The sequence below is a fragment of the Oxyura jamaicensis genome, chromosome 2, assembly GCF_011077185.1.
Source record: "Oxyura jamaicensis isolate SHBP4307 breed ruddy duck chromosome 2, BPBGC_Ojam_1.0, whole genome shotgun sequence".
NCBI classification, from domain to species: domain Eukaryota; kingdom Metazoa; phylum Chordata; class Aves; order Anseriformes; family Anatidae; genus Oxyura; species Oxyura jamaicensis.
The window spans coordinates 65,422,289-65,440,545 of record NC_048894.1 but is presented as its reverse complement, the minus strand read 5'-3'; the positions used below and the strand labels follow the sequence as shown (position 1 = coordinate 65,440,545).

Genomic DNA, 18,257 nt, shown 5'->3' with positions numbered 1-18,257 from the left:
TCTTTCTTTCTTTCTTTCTTTCTTTCTTTCTTTCTTTCTTTCTTTCTCTGCCCTCACAGAGGCACAAACAGCATCACTTAATGACTTGGCTCTGGCCAGTGGCATGCCCCTTAACTAACATGGAGCAGCTTCTGGAACTATCATGTCAGCACTGTGAACTATCTCATTGTTTATTGCTTTTTTTTTTTTTTTTTTTTTTTTTTGAGACATAGAGCTAATGTGTTTATTCCATAACTCAGTAACTTCTCAAGCTTTATTGACAGAACCCCAGCTGCCCTGTTCCCAGTTGCCAAAGCCAAAGCCTCTAATGCTCAGCCTTACAGCTTTCACAGTGTTAAATAAATTAAAGTAAAATAAACTGAACTGAAAATAAAAATAACATAAGAAATTGTTATGCTAAATCTGTTCTCATGTCCATTCAAAAAACAAACAAACAAAAAACTTCCATTAAGAAAGCAATTCCATCTGTATTTCCAGAAAGGTATGAAAACATAGAGGCTTTGCAGCAGCATTTAGGCATTTAGGCATAAGTTACCACAGAATTGCAACATTTTGATTTTAGAGAATGAGTGTAAATCTCTTTCTGATATGGAAGAGTGAGTTGAAATACTGGGTTTTGGATTTGTGCTTTTTTTATACATGTAGTTTTATAAATGTAACTATAATATGCTTTGTAATGAATTCCAATGTTGTGTACAAAGGAGATTTTCTGACTTTGACTACATATGTGAATATAAGAGAAACCATCTGTGCTTTCTCTCTGCAGATCTTAAGCAGAGACCTATGGAGGCAAGACAAGCTTTTCATATGGACTAGGAATGAATAGGGGCTTAGCCATGGTTGGCTTTCTGTTGTTTAACAATTCTAAAAGAAAAGAGAGATAAAGGTCTTTACAGTGTAGATAAAAATATTAATTTCAAGAAATAGGTTGCTCATTTAATTGAACTTAGTGAAAACAAGAAGACTTTATTTGGAGATAGCCTGCAATATTTTTATTGAATTTTATTTAATATATATTAAGTACAATGCCATGATGAGTGATGTGCCCTTTCTTGGTGCTGCAGGGAAAGTGTTTGCACTTGAGTCGAAGAACAACTCTCAGGGTCTGGATTTAGCTGAAGCTGAGAAAGCTTGTATTGACCTGAATGCTCGCTTAGCAACTGCAGAAGAACTGAAAAGGGCTGTTCTGGACTGTTCTTTCACTGGCTGCACCATGGGATGGCTTGCTGATGGCTCTGCTGGGTAAGGACAACAGCATAATCCTTCCAGAAAAGTATGAATGACTGCTGTCAAGCAAGTTTTCCCCTTAGATTATGATGATTGTTGAAGAACACTGGCCACAATTCAAGCACTGTGACATATATCTAGAGGTATAATTCTCTCATAATTTCCTATTCCTTTTTCCTACTGAGTTGTTTCCTACTGAGTTGTTCCTTTTTGCCTGGCTCATAGTGGGGTGCTGAGTCCCAAAGGAGCTTGCAGCCTGTGGACATATTATTGGAGTTAGTATCGATGCTCCCACTGACTCTATCAGTACAGGCTCAATTTGCTGAGCTTCTCATGAAAACCGAGTATCTGTCTCAGGTATTTATGTGTGTCTCAATAGACGATAGGCATCCTCAGATAGGTCTGACTTGGGGTGTACTTAGATATGATAATGCAGATGTGCTAGGTAGTGGGTTAAGAAAGCTTAGCAGAGAGCTGATACTGCTATTGGGTATGCTGAACTGTATTTTTTGAGGTAGCTCAGGGGACTCCATATAGCACTAGGCTCAGATTTTTCTCACATTACAAATAAAGAGTGTTACAAGAAGTAAGGAGGAGAAGGAAGTAGGGTGAATCCAGCACAGTTCTTTTACTCTTCTGTCATGAATAGTGCAGAAATCCAATTGATTTTCAATAAAGTTTACAAATTTGAGGATACATGTCGTCCACATTTATTTTTAGTGATAAAATGCAGCTTGCAAAAGACAGAAAATTTCTGCTATTAATGGAAGATAATATTTAAACAACCTCAAGCAAAAGCAGTTACTTCTGGTGATCCTTTATTTCCAGGTGAATTTTTTGGGGGGAGGAAATTTCTTTGTATCTACTTCTGGTCATTCAAAAAAAAAATCCATAAATCCCTCAGGATAAGTGATCTAAACCCTAAAAAAATTCTTCTTAATCCAGTTGCTGAGATGTCTTGCTGGCTGAAGAGACAGGAAAATTGTATCCATCTCTAAGTACATGGCAAAGTTATTGTAGAGGTTGTTTCATGCAGTCTCTCTGTTATGGAAGTAAGGAGTGCTGATGAGTAGGAGAAGGAACTGGCCCTTTTTTATCTAGTGAGTACCACCAGTTAATCCTGAGAGACCTTCAGATTTTTAATGTAGGCACTGGATCTACAATTATGAGTAGACCAGTTGTGGATCTATGCCTGAATATCTTCAAAATGAAAGTTGGATACATTGTGTACATCGCATCATAGTGATGTGAAAATGCACGTCATCATACTAATAGCAAGGAAAGAGGGTTTTGATCCCTTCCATCTTTCCATACCCTGTTTCTCCAGTAAAATTGTCCTTAATATGGAAGTCTGTAAATTGTTTATCAAGGACATCAAGGACATTATGGAGGTACATGAGTTGCTTTTGCTGTGCAGTCATCACATCTGAAGATAACTAGAGGGCTTCACCACACAGTAGTTCTTCAGAGATCCTGTAAAATGGAGTTTGATAGTCTCTTGGACTATTTTACCTATGGCTGGGCAAGCACCAGAATCTGTGGTACTTGGTTCACTGAACTGAGCGTTTATGATTCTCAGGAAGAGTATGCCTGAAAAGACTATACTGGTTTCACTGTTAGTTAATGCAGCCCTGGAGGAGCAAATGGGGAGTTGAGTGCAAAGTATGCAAATGAGAGAAAGCTATTAAAGTTGGACAAGCCCAAGCAGAATATGAAGATATTTCAGAGGGAACTTAGATCAATGGGCAAAATGATGACAAATGGCATTCAATGGTAATATACTCAGGAGCAAATATGCAGTCTACTTGAAAATAGTTCACATGTACTAAGTTACGTCTCTCAGCATAGGAAAGATACTACAAAAAAAAGGGGGGGGGAGAGAAATTGCTAGAGTGCTTATGGGACGGGATGGAGATTGTTAAAAACATACACACACACTTATAGGTCAGTGTAACAACCAGAAAGGTACTAAAATAGGCTCAAAAGGGGGCTCAAGAATAATTAAAGGTATAGAAAAGCTATTGAGAAGGGACTCAACATATTTTTACCAAATCAGTGTTTATATTTTTAAATACAAAAACATATTTATATGTTTAAATTTATTTATATTTCTACAGGTACTGGTTCAATACTTACTCATTTATTTAATAAATTGAAAATACCAGCAGGGATAAAGGATAGACTGTGAATATGAACACCACAATCCACACTCTCCTTAAATGATTTAATAAGGAGAGGGTAAAATAGGCTTCAGAGCATGCCCAGATAATCAAAGAGGTAAAGGTATTTCCCAAATAGAAAATTCTTCACTGGCAACACCTTATGTTATTTATCTTGATGGAACTCCACATCTTCAACTGTGATGACACAACCCAGGGAGACAAGTGACCTCCCACACTTGGCAGGTCCCAGACCATTTTGGTCTTTATAAGCTGGAACTAATACCTTGGATTCCATCCAGAAGCTGACTGGAATCACTTGCAGATCACAGAGCTTTAGTCTAATATTCTCCCATATCCAAAAGGACTGTGTACATCAGAAAGGAGATGAATAAGAGGGAACATGATAAAATAAGTTTTGTTGTTGTTGTTCCTGGAAAATATCACAATCTTTCCTCTGAGGATAAATGGATTAGATACTGACAGTAGAAGCAAGAACAAACAAATGTTATGAGTGAGTTCATTCTGGTGTTGCAGATGTTTAGACACACTTCAGTCCTCCTTACATCACATAGACTTATAACTGAATATAAAGACTAGTAAAGAAGTAAGGACTTTTTGACATCTTGACCAGTTTTTCAGGTTTTGCACAAGCCAGTAACAGAGAGGATTTTTTTCATTTCTGATGGCTATTTTGTGGTGTTAATGAATATCCAACTCCTAGTATGTATACCCATTGCTGTTGGCTGTTGTGTCCTTATTATCATTTTTACATCCCAGAGGGCTATAAAATGAGGGCCTATAAACCCATGGAAGTTTCTCTTGTTGTGGCTGAGTACATTTCTGAGTCAATGTCAATGTGGTTGGTTTCTGAGCTTTACTTCTTATTGCAGACAAAGAGGAGAATTTGATGCAAAAAAAAAAAAAAAAAAAAATGTTTTGCTTGGGGTAACTGTCAAATTTCTGATGATCCATATGTTAATATATAGTTATATGTTTTTTGTTTGTTTGTTTGTTTGTTTGTTTGTTTCAAATACTTCTGCTCTTCTGAGACCCTGCTTGGAGTACTGTGTTCAGCTCTGGGACCCACAGTGTAAGAAAGACATGGGCCTGTTGGAGTGGGTCTGGAGGAGGGCCGCAAGGATGATCATAGGGCTGGAGCATTTCTCCTGTGAAGACAGGCTGAGGGAGTTGTGGTTGTTCAGCCTGGAGAAGAGAAGGCTCCGGGAAGACCTTACAGTGGCCTTCCAATACCTAAAGTGGTGCTACAGGAAAGCTGGGGTGGACTCTTTGTCAGGGAGTGTAGTGATAGGACAAGGGGTAATGGTTTTAAACGAAAAGAGAGGAGATTGAGATTAGGTATTAAGAAGAAATTCTTTACTCAGAGGGTGGTGAGGCACTAGCACAGGTTGTCCAAAGAAGCTGTGGATGCCCCATCCCTGGAGGTGTTCAAGGCCAGGCTGGATGGGGCTTTGGACAACCTGGTCCTGTGGGAGGTATCTCTGCCCGTGGCAAGGGGGTTGGAACTGGGTGATCTTTACCATTCTGATTTTATGAAGAACCATTTTCTGAAGAACCATTCTGATTCTATGATAATATCGATCCATATATAAGTATGCAAAGATTTGAGGCTATAATGGGACATCCTCTTTTGGTTCTGATGAGTCTGTAGCATTCCAGCTCACTCCAACCTACTTCTGACCTATTATAATGACTGTTGCCTCCTCAGCTGGGCTGGTAGAGGTACTTTTTTTTTTTTTTTTTTTTAGTAAAAAATGCACAACTACTAGTTAGGGTGTTAAAAGATGTCATTCTGCAGAGTGATGCCAGTGGGAGATACCAATTTGCTGGTGGCACTGCTCACATAAGCATTGTCTAACCCACTTTGTTCACTGCAAACCAACTTAGCTAAGCAGCAAGTCTTGACAGATATGATTTGCTTCAGCTGATGTGGGATGGAACTTGCTTAAGTGAATAGTTCCCTGCCAGGAAATCCAAAGAAACAATAAACTCACTGGTGTTGTTTTTTAAGCAGCTTGGGACAGGACCTCTTCTACAGGCATAAGGGGATGTTTTAGTCTTCAACTTTTGATAGTTCAGACCAACCATTTCTGAGTTCAGCACTGGTCACACAGGCAAGTCACTGGCAGGTCTGAAGGCACGGAGCTTTTAGAGACGAGCCAGTGATGAATAGATAGGGACAGGAGGGAAAGCAGTAAGTTCTTTCAGCAGCCCAGAAGTAAACCATTTACAAATCAGTCATGAAACGTGTAACTTGTAAAGTATTACACATTGTTATAGTGCAGGAAATGAAATGCTGTAAGGCAAATCTCATTTGTCAGATTAGAATCAGCCCTAATAGCTATTTATAGTAAAATGACACTCTTATGACCTATTTGCATGTCAGACAAAGGAGTCAGGAAAACAAGCAACTGATCTGCCAGAATATAAATGAAAAGGGTGGTAGAGTTCTCTGAAGGCCTTTCACTGCTGTCTTCTTAATTCAAAGGTCATACTAGCAAACCCTGTGTTGAGTCCTTCAGCACTGGGCAGTGTGTTCTGTAGGGTCATATGTTCATTCCTGGTTTTGTTTGTTTGGTTTTGGTTTTGGTTTGAAATTTGGAAAATGAACATGACACAGTTTTTCTTATGATCAGTCCTGCGAGATGTGCACAAAATATTAAAAAGCAGCTATTGATTTTTGACATTGTCAACACTGGCAGCAGCTTATATTAAGATATTCATAGCACATTTACTCATTTGCAGCACTTTTCCAAGACTAAAATGTTGAAGCTGTCCTATTCCCTCTCCTGCTATTATTTGTCTGTGAAAGAATGATACCATGTAGCCCATCTATAAGCTACAGCTTTGAAGCGCTGCATATATTCTCTGTTCTGTAATAGTTCCTGCAGAATTATTTTATTTTTAAATACCACCTGTTTCTTTGCATTAAATTGTCCTTGGCTGGTTCCTACCCAGTCCCTGGAGGATTTATCTCAGAGGGGATAACTCTGGAGTGAGCAAGTACAATAAGCTAGAATAAGCCTTGCTGTAGGAGTTAGACAACTTGGGTTCTTTTCTTGGCTGACCACATAGCAGATGTTTGCTGCTAGGAAAATTACTTCATTTCTATATTTCCTTCTTTTGATAGCTCTTTGGGTTTTGCACTGACTCCTATTGAATGCTTCTACAGCATCTAACACAACAAGACCTTTGCTGCAGATGACACGTGTGGGAAATATAATAATAAGAATCAAATTGCCAATTCTCAGGGCTTTTTACTCCCTTTTCTGCATACAACATGGGACTTGCCCAGCACCTGGCTGTAGGGTTATAACAGTACATTTCCTGGGAACAAAAAAAGCAATATCCAAAGAATGAAATATGAGTCAGTTGCTAACTCTTGCCATTCCTCATATCCATGTGTGTAGACCCTTAGACTTGCTGGTCCCAAGAAATCTGGCTGCATATAATGTAACAGGTCCACTTGCTTATTTGCAGAGGAGCAGTCCTAAAGCTATGTCAGTTTGGCAAGTTTCCTGTTTTATTTTAAGGCTGTGCTCTACTGCCTGACGGTAATGCTTATGAATTTTCTCCTAGATGTCTGCATGAACTGGGCCAGTTAAGTCCCTTCAAGAGAAAATCCAGACATGGGTGACGGTATATGGTCCAATTCAAAATTTTAAATTTGGTTCTGAAACTGCTAAAAGAGGGTCTTGCACTCTGAAATGCCTTCACATCATAAACTCTAATCCTACAGCCATCAGCTCTGTGGTGTCATTATCTGCTAGAATATGACTTTGCCTTAGTTAATGCCATAAGATTAGAATTCATTGTTAAGACCAAAGAAAATCATAATATTGAATAGGAAGGTAAGCCTGGCTACAGATATGGTGTAGCAGAGATGGGATGAAATGCAATGGTATTACATAAAGACTAGTAGGAGCTTCTGCCTTAAGTTAACAGTTTAGCTGGAAAACATGGAGCAGGAAGAGTCAGAGCTTAGGCACTTTCTCAGAACAGAGGACGGCAGTGAGTCTGTCACACAACACATCTGTGACAAAGGAAAATACACTTCTCCTAAAAGACGTTGAGCAGCTCTTCCAGGAGAGGGAAGACAGTAACTGAAAAGCTTGAACAAGGCACTGGTGAAACAACACCCGCAATATTGCAATACAGTTCTTGACATCCAAGCTCATAAGAAAGGAATTTCAGACTAGGATCAGTCCAAAAAATCATCTATCTTGGTGCTGAGCTAAACAAATGACCAATTTGTTTAGCTCAGCAGAATTAAGGTAGAAAGGGGATGTGTTTACTTTTAGCATATACATGAGAGTGACTAATACCAGGATTTTAACTAGTTCTCATGGTGTTGATTTTCAAAAGAACTTAAACTTCAAATATTTTTCCAATCATATTTAATCATTATTCAATCATAGGATTGAGCTTCTTTTTAAATTAACAGCATTTAGCAAGCATTTTTTAAACCCTTTGGTACCTAATTAATAATATCTGTTATGAAAGCCATGGATTATATTGGAGTTCATAAAACAAAATTGGGTAAAAACAACTTTCTAGTGACACTTGCTATGTCTTTGAGCACCCTGCTAACTAGTCCAGGACAGGAAGCCATCTGAATCTCCTCCACCTACACTAAGAATTCTCAAATTATATGTACATAGTGATATTATAGTAAAATGGCTATATAAAATCATTCATACTAGGCTACAGTGTGAAAAGTCTGCATGAATGGGCCATATTTATTTAATGAACAGAGGCCTTACTATTTTGGTAGTCATATGTACAATTTTAAGCACAAAAGACTGCATTTTGTTATATATTTTTAAGAATCTGAAGGATATTGGTTCTGCCTCATTAAGACCTCCTTTTGACATTTCCAGTGGCAGTATTGCTGTTGGAATGTCTTCATGTCACACTTAGCAGCTGCTTTCTTTGGGTCCCATCCAGCCAAAATTAGCGTCTGTAGTTCCCAGTCAATAGACTTTCCAAAGCGCACACCTGTTCTCCCGTTCGTGACTTTTCAGGGAAATTTTCTTCCCTTCAGTAATCATGAACATGTCTTTTGTATTTTATTCCTCATCAGAGCCAGCTTTATAATTTGCAGTTTCCCAGACTTCAGAAGGGAAAGACTCAGAATAAAAATTCTCTAGTTTGGCTTCTAGACTATTTTTTTTCTCTCACCTAGTTACTGAAACACAAGTGGTAAAGCTTTCCCATGAAAAAAAATTAGCACAGGATGTTAAAGATTTATCTTACCAATGAAAGTGATGAAGTTTTAAACTTTCTAATTTGGGAAAGGCTTGTTATATATATTCACTGTGTTATGAACCAGACTTTCTCAGTGCCTCAGCTAAAACATGGTTGATGATAACTAATGAGTTGAATATATTCATATTCAAGCTCACACTTCCATGAATAAATGTCAAAAGACCCTTGCAACTCAGTTCAGCTAATTGATTGACAAGACTACTTACAATCAATTGGCAGTGTAGTGATTACAGAACACCCTAGTCCCATCTACTGTTTTTTGTACTGTTACAATGGATGTCCTATAAACTATGCCCTATAAACTCAGCCTTTAACTCCATATATGTAAGATTGGGTTTACTGAAAATTTTCCAAATATTACAAAATTGCTATGTAATGATATTAGAAAGTGGGAGTATCAGTGTATACCTGTATAAAGAGTGTTTATCATGTATATAAAATATTGTATGTTTATTAAATGTATCTTTATTATACATGCATAATATATAGTGTATACATAAATATATATAATTACTGTGGTTTATTTACATCATCACAAGATTCACTTTATAATATATATTAGGTAACGGCATATTCTATCCTACAGTGGAATAAATACTATTCATGCCAGCCTTTTCTGCTATTTCCTTCCTTGAGCAGCAGTATTAGAAATGCAAAATATACCAATTACTTGCTGGTTAGCTGATGGATTAGAAAATAATTTAGTCAGCGCAAATGGAAGTGGAAGACTTCAGGGAAGTCTGGTTCTTACCTAAATGTGCTAAATATTAAATTTCTTCCTCATGCACACATACGCTAAACAAAATAGCTGAATCACGAGTCATCTTGGATCTCTGGCCCTTTTTTTTCAGGACAGGCACAGAGGAAGCACTGTTGATTGTTCTTAGTTGGATGAATTGTCCAGAAGCAACTAAGCTGAGGTTCAAAGCAGTGCAGAGTCCCTGGGGTTTCTCTTGCTCTCTCATTTGAAACGAAAGAGGCACCATGAAAACGATTGTCTGTCAAGGCTGGGTAGCAGTGGACTGAGGAGATCCTCACTAGTTTTTGGCTTGACTAGTCAAGAAATCAAAGGAAACACCATCAGGCACCCCTCTGCTTTCCATCACAGAGCAGGGGCTCTTGCTGAAGCCACTAAAATCCCTCCTTTTCCAATGGTGTTCTTCAGTTAAATCTCATTTGATGGACATCACTGAAGTAAATGTTCAGTGTCTCTGTGTGAAGCTCGTGATTGCAGTTACCCATAACCGTAAAACACAGGACTCTCTTAGGGTCAGTTATTCCATGAAAGTAGCAATAAATTGAATTAAAATTCCCTATATGACAACATTCTTCTAAATGGCTGGGTACATGCATGTCTTCCTACAAAAAATACGAACTTTTTGGCATTTTCTCAACCACAATGCATGATGGTCCAACACAACAATTCAAAATAATAGTAATAATAATAAAACAGGCTATGAATTTCCACAACCTCTCACCAGGGTACTGGAACTGTGAGAGATGGTTGTAACCAAATAGGAACAATGTATGATTTTTTATTTCTTATTTTAACATGGCAATGCTGCTGGTGAGCAAATTTCAACATACATTGAATCCTGAATTGAGAAGGTACTAGCCATTTTTCAGTCATCAGGTTAAAAAAAAAAATACAAAGTTAAAAGCATAAAAACTTACCTTTTAGAACAGAAACAAAAGTGTACCTACATACTTCATCTATAATTATAGATGCAAACCTAGCATTTTATGGATTTAAGGAAATATGCCCTAAATGCCACCCTCAACAACTCTGAGAAAAGAGACTATTATTCCATATTTTTAGTCATACCTGTAGTCATACTGACTGCAAAGAGACTATTTCTGTGCCAAAGGCATTGCAGTTCTAATCACTAGAGCCACTATTGAGAAGACCTAAGGACTCGTGAAGCTCTTTTTAGCAGTGGTAATAATAGCTTATTGAAAATACGCAAAACTTGCAGGGTTGAGTTCATGGTAGAAAACTACTAGCAGAGAAGGAGGAATAGAAGACATTAGACATTGTTTTTCTTCTATTTTTTGTATGGGTACAAGACATAGTTTATTTCATCACAGAATAATTAAATTAGAATGTTTACAGTTTTAATCAGATGAATTTTAATATGACAAAATCCAAATTAAAATCCTAAGTAAAGGATTAGCAAAGGCCTGCTTTGTCGCAGGAAAAAAGATAGTCAGGAAGAACAATTTTTGAACTTCATGTAATATGCATAGATACACATAAGTTTGATCTCACTGAATAGCTAAGAAATGCTTTAAAGTTAATTTATTATTCAATATATTCAAATATTATCACCTACAAGTTTGTAATTCATTGTACAAAATTTGGGAAACAAAAAAGAAAAACTTGATTTTCTAATACAGTCTTACATGTGAGCCAAATATCTAGTTTTTGTAATAATATGAATATACAAAGGATGTGTAACCCACAGATAACTTTATAACCTACTGAAAAAATAATACAGAAATTACAGTGCTTTGGGACAAAGCAAAATTTAGTGGCTATAAAGTGGAATTCAAAATCAGAAAATTCTAGATAAGATTTTCTAAACTGGTTTGCATGTACCAGAAAATGTATTCTTCAGTTGGACATACAAAGAAATGTGTCTGATTTTCAGAGACAAGGTTGACCAGTTTTTTATGATGATAACGATTTTCAAAACTTTATTTATTTATTTATTTATTTATTTTAAAACAGGCTGAAGTCTTAAGTACACAATTACAAGTAAAAGGCCCAGATCTTTAAAGACATTTCAGGATCTGTCTACTCAGTGTTGCAAGGCAAAAGCGATGTAGCTAGATGTACCTAGACAAGTAAGTGATTATTGAAAAAATTAAGATTCTGTCACTTTTTGAAAGGGGTGATGGGACATAACAGTTTCATTTATGTAGGCCCTGTAAGACCTAGTGGAACAATACGTGAATACAGACAAAAATTTGCTAATTCATGGCCTGATTCTCTCAGTCATCTAAACCCACTTTGATAGACCACATCACTTTTGTCTATGTTCCTGATCGTTGACTTAAAGGACTCAAACCTTAAAATATGGCATTTAATTCTAAGAGAACTTGATTTTAAACTCCTATGGATAATATTGTTCTTCAAGTGATCCCCAAAAAATAAAGATGTGTTTTCCTTATGAAAGAAATGTTTGCTTTGCAATTATAAAGCAACTTTTAGCAGGGAATGGCATCATGTCCTTTCTCAGAGTAGAAATGGAGTAGGAACCATTCTGGTATGTATGCGTGACCAGCATCTTATGTCTTTTTTCATATTGTTTTTGTTTGTTTACATTAAAATCACATTAAAGTTGCATGTTTAACTGCTCAAGAGCTAACATAACAGAATTAAGATGGTCTGCACAATCATAATTCACTCAACTTGTATAAATCAATTGTTGTTTAGTATTAAGTGCATGATCAAATATTGGCTTTCCATTGGAGCTTTTCCACATTCAGTGAATGGGCAGTTAGTCAACATTTATTTTATTCTCCAAACTGAGTGTGGGACTCCTGGCAAAATTAGCTCAACAGTTGCACAATACATAATGATAAATTTCCTTCACTGGAAAGATTCCTCTGTGGAAGGCATTTTTGTCTTGCTTTCACTAGAAGAACTGACCATGCAACACTTCTACAGACCTGCAGTCCACACAAAACAAAACACATGCCATTAATATTCAGCTCCAAAAAATTTGGGCTGCATTCACTTTCCAAGCTTTTGTAACCATCACTAAAACTATAAAAGCAGTGTCTTCTCTAACAAACCGTCTTTTATTATTTTCAAGCAGCCAACACGGATGAAAGAAGACATAATTAAACTCTTCCTTTATGTTCAGCATCTACAGACTTGTAGAACCAAATACAAATTTATTACCTTTGTCCAAGCCTATAGAGGACAACAGGATGGATTAGGTACTGCTGTGTACCAAACCAATAAAAATGGAGTTCATGGAAAGGTGTGGAATTACTGTTAAAAAAAAAAAAAAAAAAGGCAGCAACAACAACAGTTTTTCTTCCAAGAACTCAAAGTTGAATTTTTGAGCTTGCATTTTAAGAACAAATTAAGTGGCTTTAAGTTTAACCTGTAACAGGAACATGATTTGAAAATGGAGAGAGGCTATAAATGAAGCATTTCTGTCTTGCCAGTTCCTTCAAGTTACTTTTTGGAGCTGTGATGTTTTTGGAAGCATTTTGATGTACAACACTGTGTCTTGGCCATGCATCTGCACCATTCTTAGTCCAACAAAACTGTGTGCTTTAGCCCAGTACAAGAGTAAATATTGCTATTTCTGTTTTCCAAATGGAGAAACTGAAACAGGTAAAAAATGCTTTCATCCACATTTATGTAGCAGATTAAAATACCAACTATGATAAAATACCCTGGAACTTATGCAGCAAGCATAATTCTATTGCTAATTATTTATAATCTTTCAGACCAAATCTTGAGACTTCTATTCATTTTTTATCCAGATACCCTTGGTGGGAGTTTGTATTGCTGGAATATGAGAGCAGAATGTGTACTTAAACACACTGGGACTTGGTTTGGTATTTTAGAACTATTACAGAATACAAGATAAACACCCTTTATTGCTTCATATGCCTTGCACTGATCTACAGCAAACTTTTTTTTAATTACTCCTAATTCTACCTTGGCTTTTTTTGTACATGTTCCCACACTAATGACTTATGTGCCAACTCTTAAACAGTTAAGCTACCTGAATACCGTGCTAAAAGATTTCCAAACTTCACTTGCATGTACAACTCCAGAAGATTTCTGATTGTTTTTGTTTGTTTGTTTGTTTGTTTCTTCTTCTTCTTCATTTTAGGACAATTATATGCAGAAAGACGGGCAGCAAACAGCAGAGCCTGAAAGCCATTGATGTTAAAATTGAAACCGATCCCTTTGTGAATGACCAATATGATGCTTTTTGTGTAACGGATGAAGGTCAGCACTGATATACTATTGAAATAATGCACAGTAATTGCTGTCTTGAAACATTAGAAGTTTTACCTTCAATTTTTCTACCGCTGAGAGGCAAAGTGGGGATATTAAAAAATAAATCCTTATAATAATGCCCTGCTGAGCCAACAGCTACAAAGAACAACGGTTGCAGGAAACAAATTGTGTTATCATTTGTCTTTGCTGCAGTTTATCAAGCTTAAAGACCACTGTTGATCAGAAAGATACCATTTTGGTGTTCAAAGCACGTATTTAAGGAAAATGATATATCTGGCACCATACCTGAAGCATCTCCTGCACTCAGCACTGTAACTGTAATTCAGGAATCTGACTTCCGACCACAAAACACTGTGTTGTTGCATATCTATCCGTACACAGTATTTATATGAAAGTAATGTCATTGCTTCCATTTTATTTTTGTTTGTTTGTTATTTTGTTAACAAGTATACACTGGCCCACTGGGGACGCTGGTGTATCATGGACGATTCTGAAAACCAAATAATTTCCCATTTAAGTTGAAGCTTAGACTTTGGTATTCAAATGCTGCAAACAAAGATGTAGTCCAAAGGCAAAGCATAAATTGTTACTGCTAGGTAGAATTGTATAAAGAAGTCTGGGAACCCCTGAAACAGGTTGTTAGTGTCTGCAGTGAAGTTTCACATCTATCTCATGTCAAAATAAGAAGGGGCAAGCAGATGGCATTTACTGATAAACACTAAATTCACAACATGGGGGCACTTTGATAAAGAGTCAGTGGCAGTAGTGAGAATGAAGATCTGGTTGAAGTGAAATATGCGAGAGGTGATACACACCTATTCATTCAAACATTGCAGAGTTTGACTGACCACCCTCTCAAATAATTACCATGATGTCAACTCCAGGCTTCGTGCTGCTATGAGCGATGCCAGCTCCATCACCCAGTTGTTAATGCTGTCACACAAGCACCTTTGTGCTTACTGCCATGTTGTTTGTCACATATAAGAGCAGCTCCCTGTAAACATCTGCAAAACTATCTCATTGTCTTCCTTCACATCTCTCTTTTGTCATCATTCGCCCAAGGAGAAAAAACTTGTGGAGGGTTGGGCAGCTGTGGCAGACTGAAATCATTGCTGTGACCACCATTGTTCCATTGTGCCCTGTGCTCTCCCCTGGCCCTCTCCACCTGCTGCTTCTGGCCTTACACATAGAGGCTGTATCTCAGGGAAGGAACTGTGCTTGTATTTTTCATTTGTTTGCTACTGGCAGTAAAGGGGCATTGGTGCAGATAAGAGCACAATTTGACAATGTTTTTGGAAAGAAGTCCTATTTCATACTCAGAAACTGCACAGTTTAAACTTAGGGGAAAAATCAGATAATTTGCTAAAAAGAAACTACTTGTGAACAAGTTGTTTTGTACGAGGCAGGGAGTTTCCTAATGATAGAGTGGGATGATCAAGCCAATATATTCATCAGATAGTATTTAAATATGGAAGATTTTCCAGATGACAGCAAGGTTCCCTCTTTGAATATACAAAAATGCTTTGGATGCAGAGTCAGTGTTTGAGGGAAAAGGCTTAAGTGAAGTTGTGCAGCGAGGAGACCGGTCCATAGCTGGTATGAAAAGATCAAAGTCCAGAAAGGAAATCACCTTCACACATGTGTGTAACACACAGTAGCACACAAGATGTAGTTGAATTCCAATGTAGTTGAATGTTGAAAGATCATGCACTTGAAGGATGCCACTTTCAGTTTTAGGAAACAGATATGCAGTAAGAAATAACAACAGCAAACCTCCCATCACAGCCTCAGCCATAGTCAATGACCTGGTTTGTCCACCTGCATGCAGTGCTGATGGCTGGCCAGCAATGCTTGTGGGAACAGATAAAAGCTGAGTCCTACCTGTGCTCATCCTAATGGAAAAGATGCCTAGATTTTTCCACTTTGAAACCTGTCTAAAATGAGCAGAAGCTCAACAGCTGTCCCTCAGTCCAAGCTGTCTGGAGTCAGCTGAAGGCTCAGACAGGTTGGCAAGTTGAGGACAGGCAGAGGGAATGTCACATCTGCCTTCTCTTTTTCAGAAACTACAATGACTGTAATGCTTAACAACTCTATTTTCTGTTTTTAGGGCTCTGCAAAGGGCATCTCACCACCCCCATCAAACTTCTAGCACAAATCATTGCAAAAGTGCCTTCTTAGGCCTTTATTTACAATTAATCTTTACTCAGTGAGGACTGAGTTCAGTCAAATTGCTGAAGTGTATACCCCAGCATGCCTCAACAGTGGTCAGATGCTTACAGGATCAGGTTTTTTTTGGTTTGTTTGTTTGTTCTTTGTTTTTGTTTTGTTTTGTTTTTGGTTTTGGTTTTGTTTTGTTTTGTTTTCTCCTGAAGAGGAAAATACAAATATTTCTATGTTTCTGAAATGGATTTGGTTCTGCACACAGTAAAGAATCACAGCAGTCTCTGATGCTCTGAGTTATGTTTTACTGGGAAAAGAGGTAGCTGTTATGTTTTATGAATGCTCCAAGTATATGAATGCTGCAGTTTTTCTAGTATAGAGAAATTGTATGTCTTCTTAATTTCTCAGAAAGAAATGTTTTATGCTGTCATTAGATCCAGGAAGACAACTCTGTACCTTTCAGAATCTGCTGAGATAAGCATGGTTCTCTCAGCCTCAAGTGACAAAAGTTACCTAAAAACATATTAGATTCTGCCTATTATGAAAGTGAAGTGTCGCATGTAAGTCTGATCTGGCCCACAGAGCATGTATTTGTTCTCTATCAAAATTCATAGGAAAACACCTCTAAGTATAAAATAAATAAAGGAAGAAAAACAGAAAACCACAAGATTGGATTTTTTTCCTACCAGATTTTTTTAAATTATTTATTTATTTATTTATTTATTTATTTTAGGACAGCATAGTATTCAATTTCATATGTATATAATCATCATGATTCTCTTTTTTTTTTTTTACAATGATCTCTTTGTTAATCACTCCCAAGTTTTATGTTTTACTGGTTCTTTCTTTTGGTGACCCGCTGATATTTACAGGCAATAAGTAAGGCCTCTATTCTCTAAGGCTTTTATTTGCTGACATCATAGAAAAAGTAAACAGGCAGCAACTTGTAGTAACATACAGCAACATGCAAATCAAACTTTCAAACTTTGATAAACATGACTGCTGGCTCCAGATACCCATCAAAGGTTGATGGCTTATGTACATTTTCAGTTTGCCTTTTTCAGCAGTAAGAATATATATATATATTATATATATTCTTTACATCAAATACATTAATTGTATGTTGAAAGAGCAGCCAATTTTTTATTTGCTTTATATTTAAGCCATTTCTTTTTATTTGCCATGCTTTGCTATGGATATGAAGTTTTTCATTTTGTTTATTGACACAGTTTTCTTTTCCAAAGCTTTGCATATAGCTGACAGTGAATTTCCAGCTACCTGGTGATGTCATTTAAACTAATAAATGAAGTTATTCTTACCAACCCTATCTGATGAAAGGGATATTGGCATCCTAAGATGAGTAGCTTACAAGCAGCACTTACATTGGCTATGTTTAGGTTTTGGTACTTTGTACTTTATTTGTACTCATTATTTTTATCCAGAAAGAAAAATTCCATACACTTCAGTGTCTCTGCAATCCAGAAGAAAAAAACAACATTCACACTCATCTTTCACAGGGTTGAGCAATAAGAGTTACATTTTCCAATTTCTTAATGACATCCTATAAATTTCAGTGGTCTCTCTGGAAAAACTCTGCTGAATTGGATGGTTGTAAAAGGAGATATTTTACATCAAAGAAGATGTTTCATGTCAGCTTTCGGAACACGGTACACTGTTTAAGTAGCCATTGTAGATAATTATATTTCAGTAGATCTGCAGCTCTGCCAGGTGGTGTGGAAGCTGAAGTCTACATCTATTTTGAGTTGATGGTTTTTTCCATTGATGTAGGCTGTCCTTTCTCTAGACAGTATTTTATCAAAATGTCTCTAAAAACCTTTACAAACCGATGAGATGCATGACCTTAAATGAAGAAGCTGCTTCTGGATTGGGGAGGTGGGTTGTTGTTTACTTAAAGTGACTTGTGTTGACTCTTGCCAGAAATCATCTGTCACAAACTCCTTTCCACACATGGTTTGGTGTTAAATTTACTCTTCAGAGGGGCTATAATTCCTAAAAGACAATCAAGACTGAATGTGCTACATCAATTAACAAGAGGCATCTTAAATCCCTTGTAAAAAATGGTTTCTAAGTCTCTTGAGAGGTCTGTAGCCAGAATCACCACTAGCCCTGGCTAACATATCTGTTCTAAACACTTAAATCCTTGCTGTACCATTTATTCCTGCTCAATTGTCAGAGGTTGCCTCTATCCTGAATTCCGCTCGTGTATATTGACTTCTTACATGCCTGCAGTGGGGATTGTCACTCCAGAAGACACTCTATGCCAAATTTCTGCTGACATGAGGCTCTTCTGTGCACTTGCACATTTCCATATGTCTGTGCTGTGCTTTCTTGAGGCATAACCTAATCCATCCTTGCTTACTAGAGCTCAACTGTCCATGTATAGAGCCCTGTTAAGTGTTTGACCTCAC

The 18,257-nt window shown here is 37.2% G+C and overlaps 1 protein-coding gene across 2 annotated transcripts in view; it reads left to right on the top strand.

Moving 5' to 3' along the window:
* The window catches only part of SUSD5 (sushi domain containing 5), a 38,976-nt gene that overhangs the window by 6,897 nt on the left and 13,822 nt on the right, over nucleotides 1-18,257 (top strand). For both annotated transcript variants that reach the window (XM_035319007.1, XM_035319006.1), the window contains exons 2-3: nucleotides 1,065-1,242; nucleotides 13,538-13,656. In XM_035319007.1, the coding sequence (XP_035174898.1) occupies nucleotides 1,065-1,242; nucleotides 13,538-13,656 (297 nt within the window). The remainder of the gene's footprint in view (nucleotides 1-1,064; nucleotides 1,243-13,537; nucleotides 13,657-18,257) is intronic.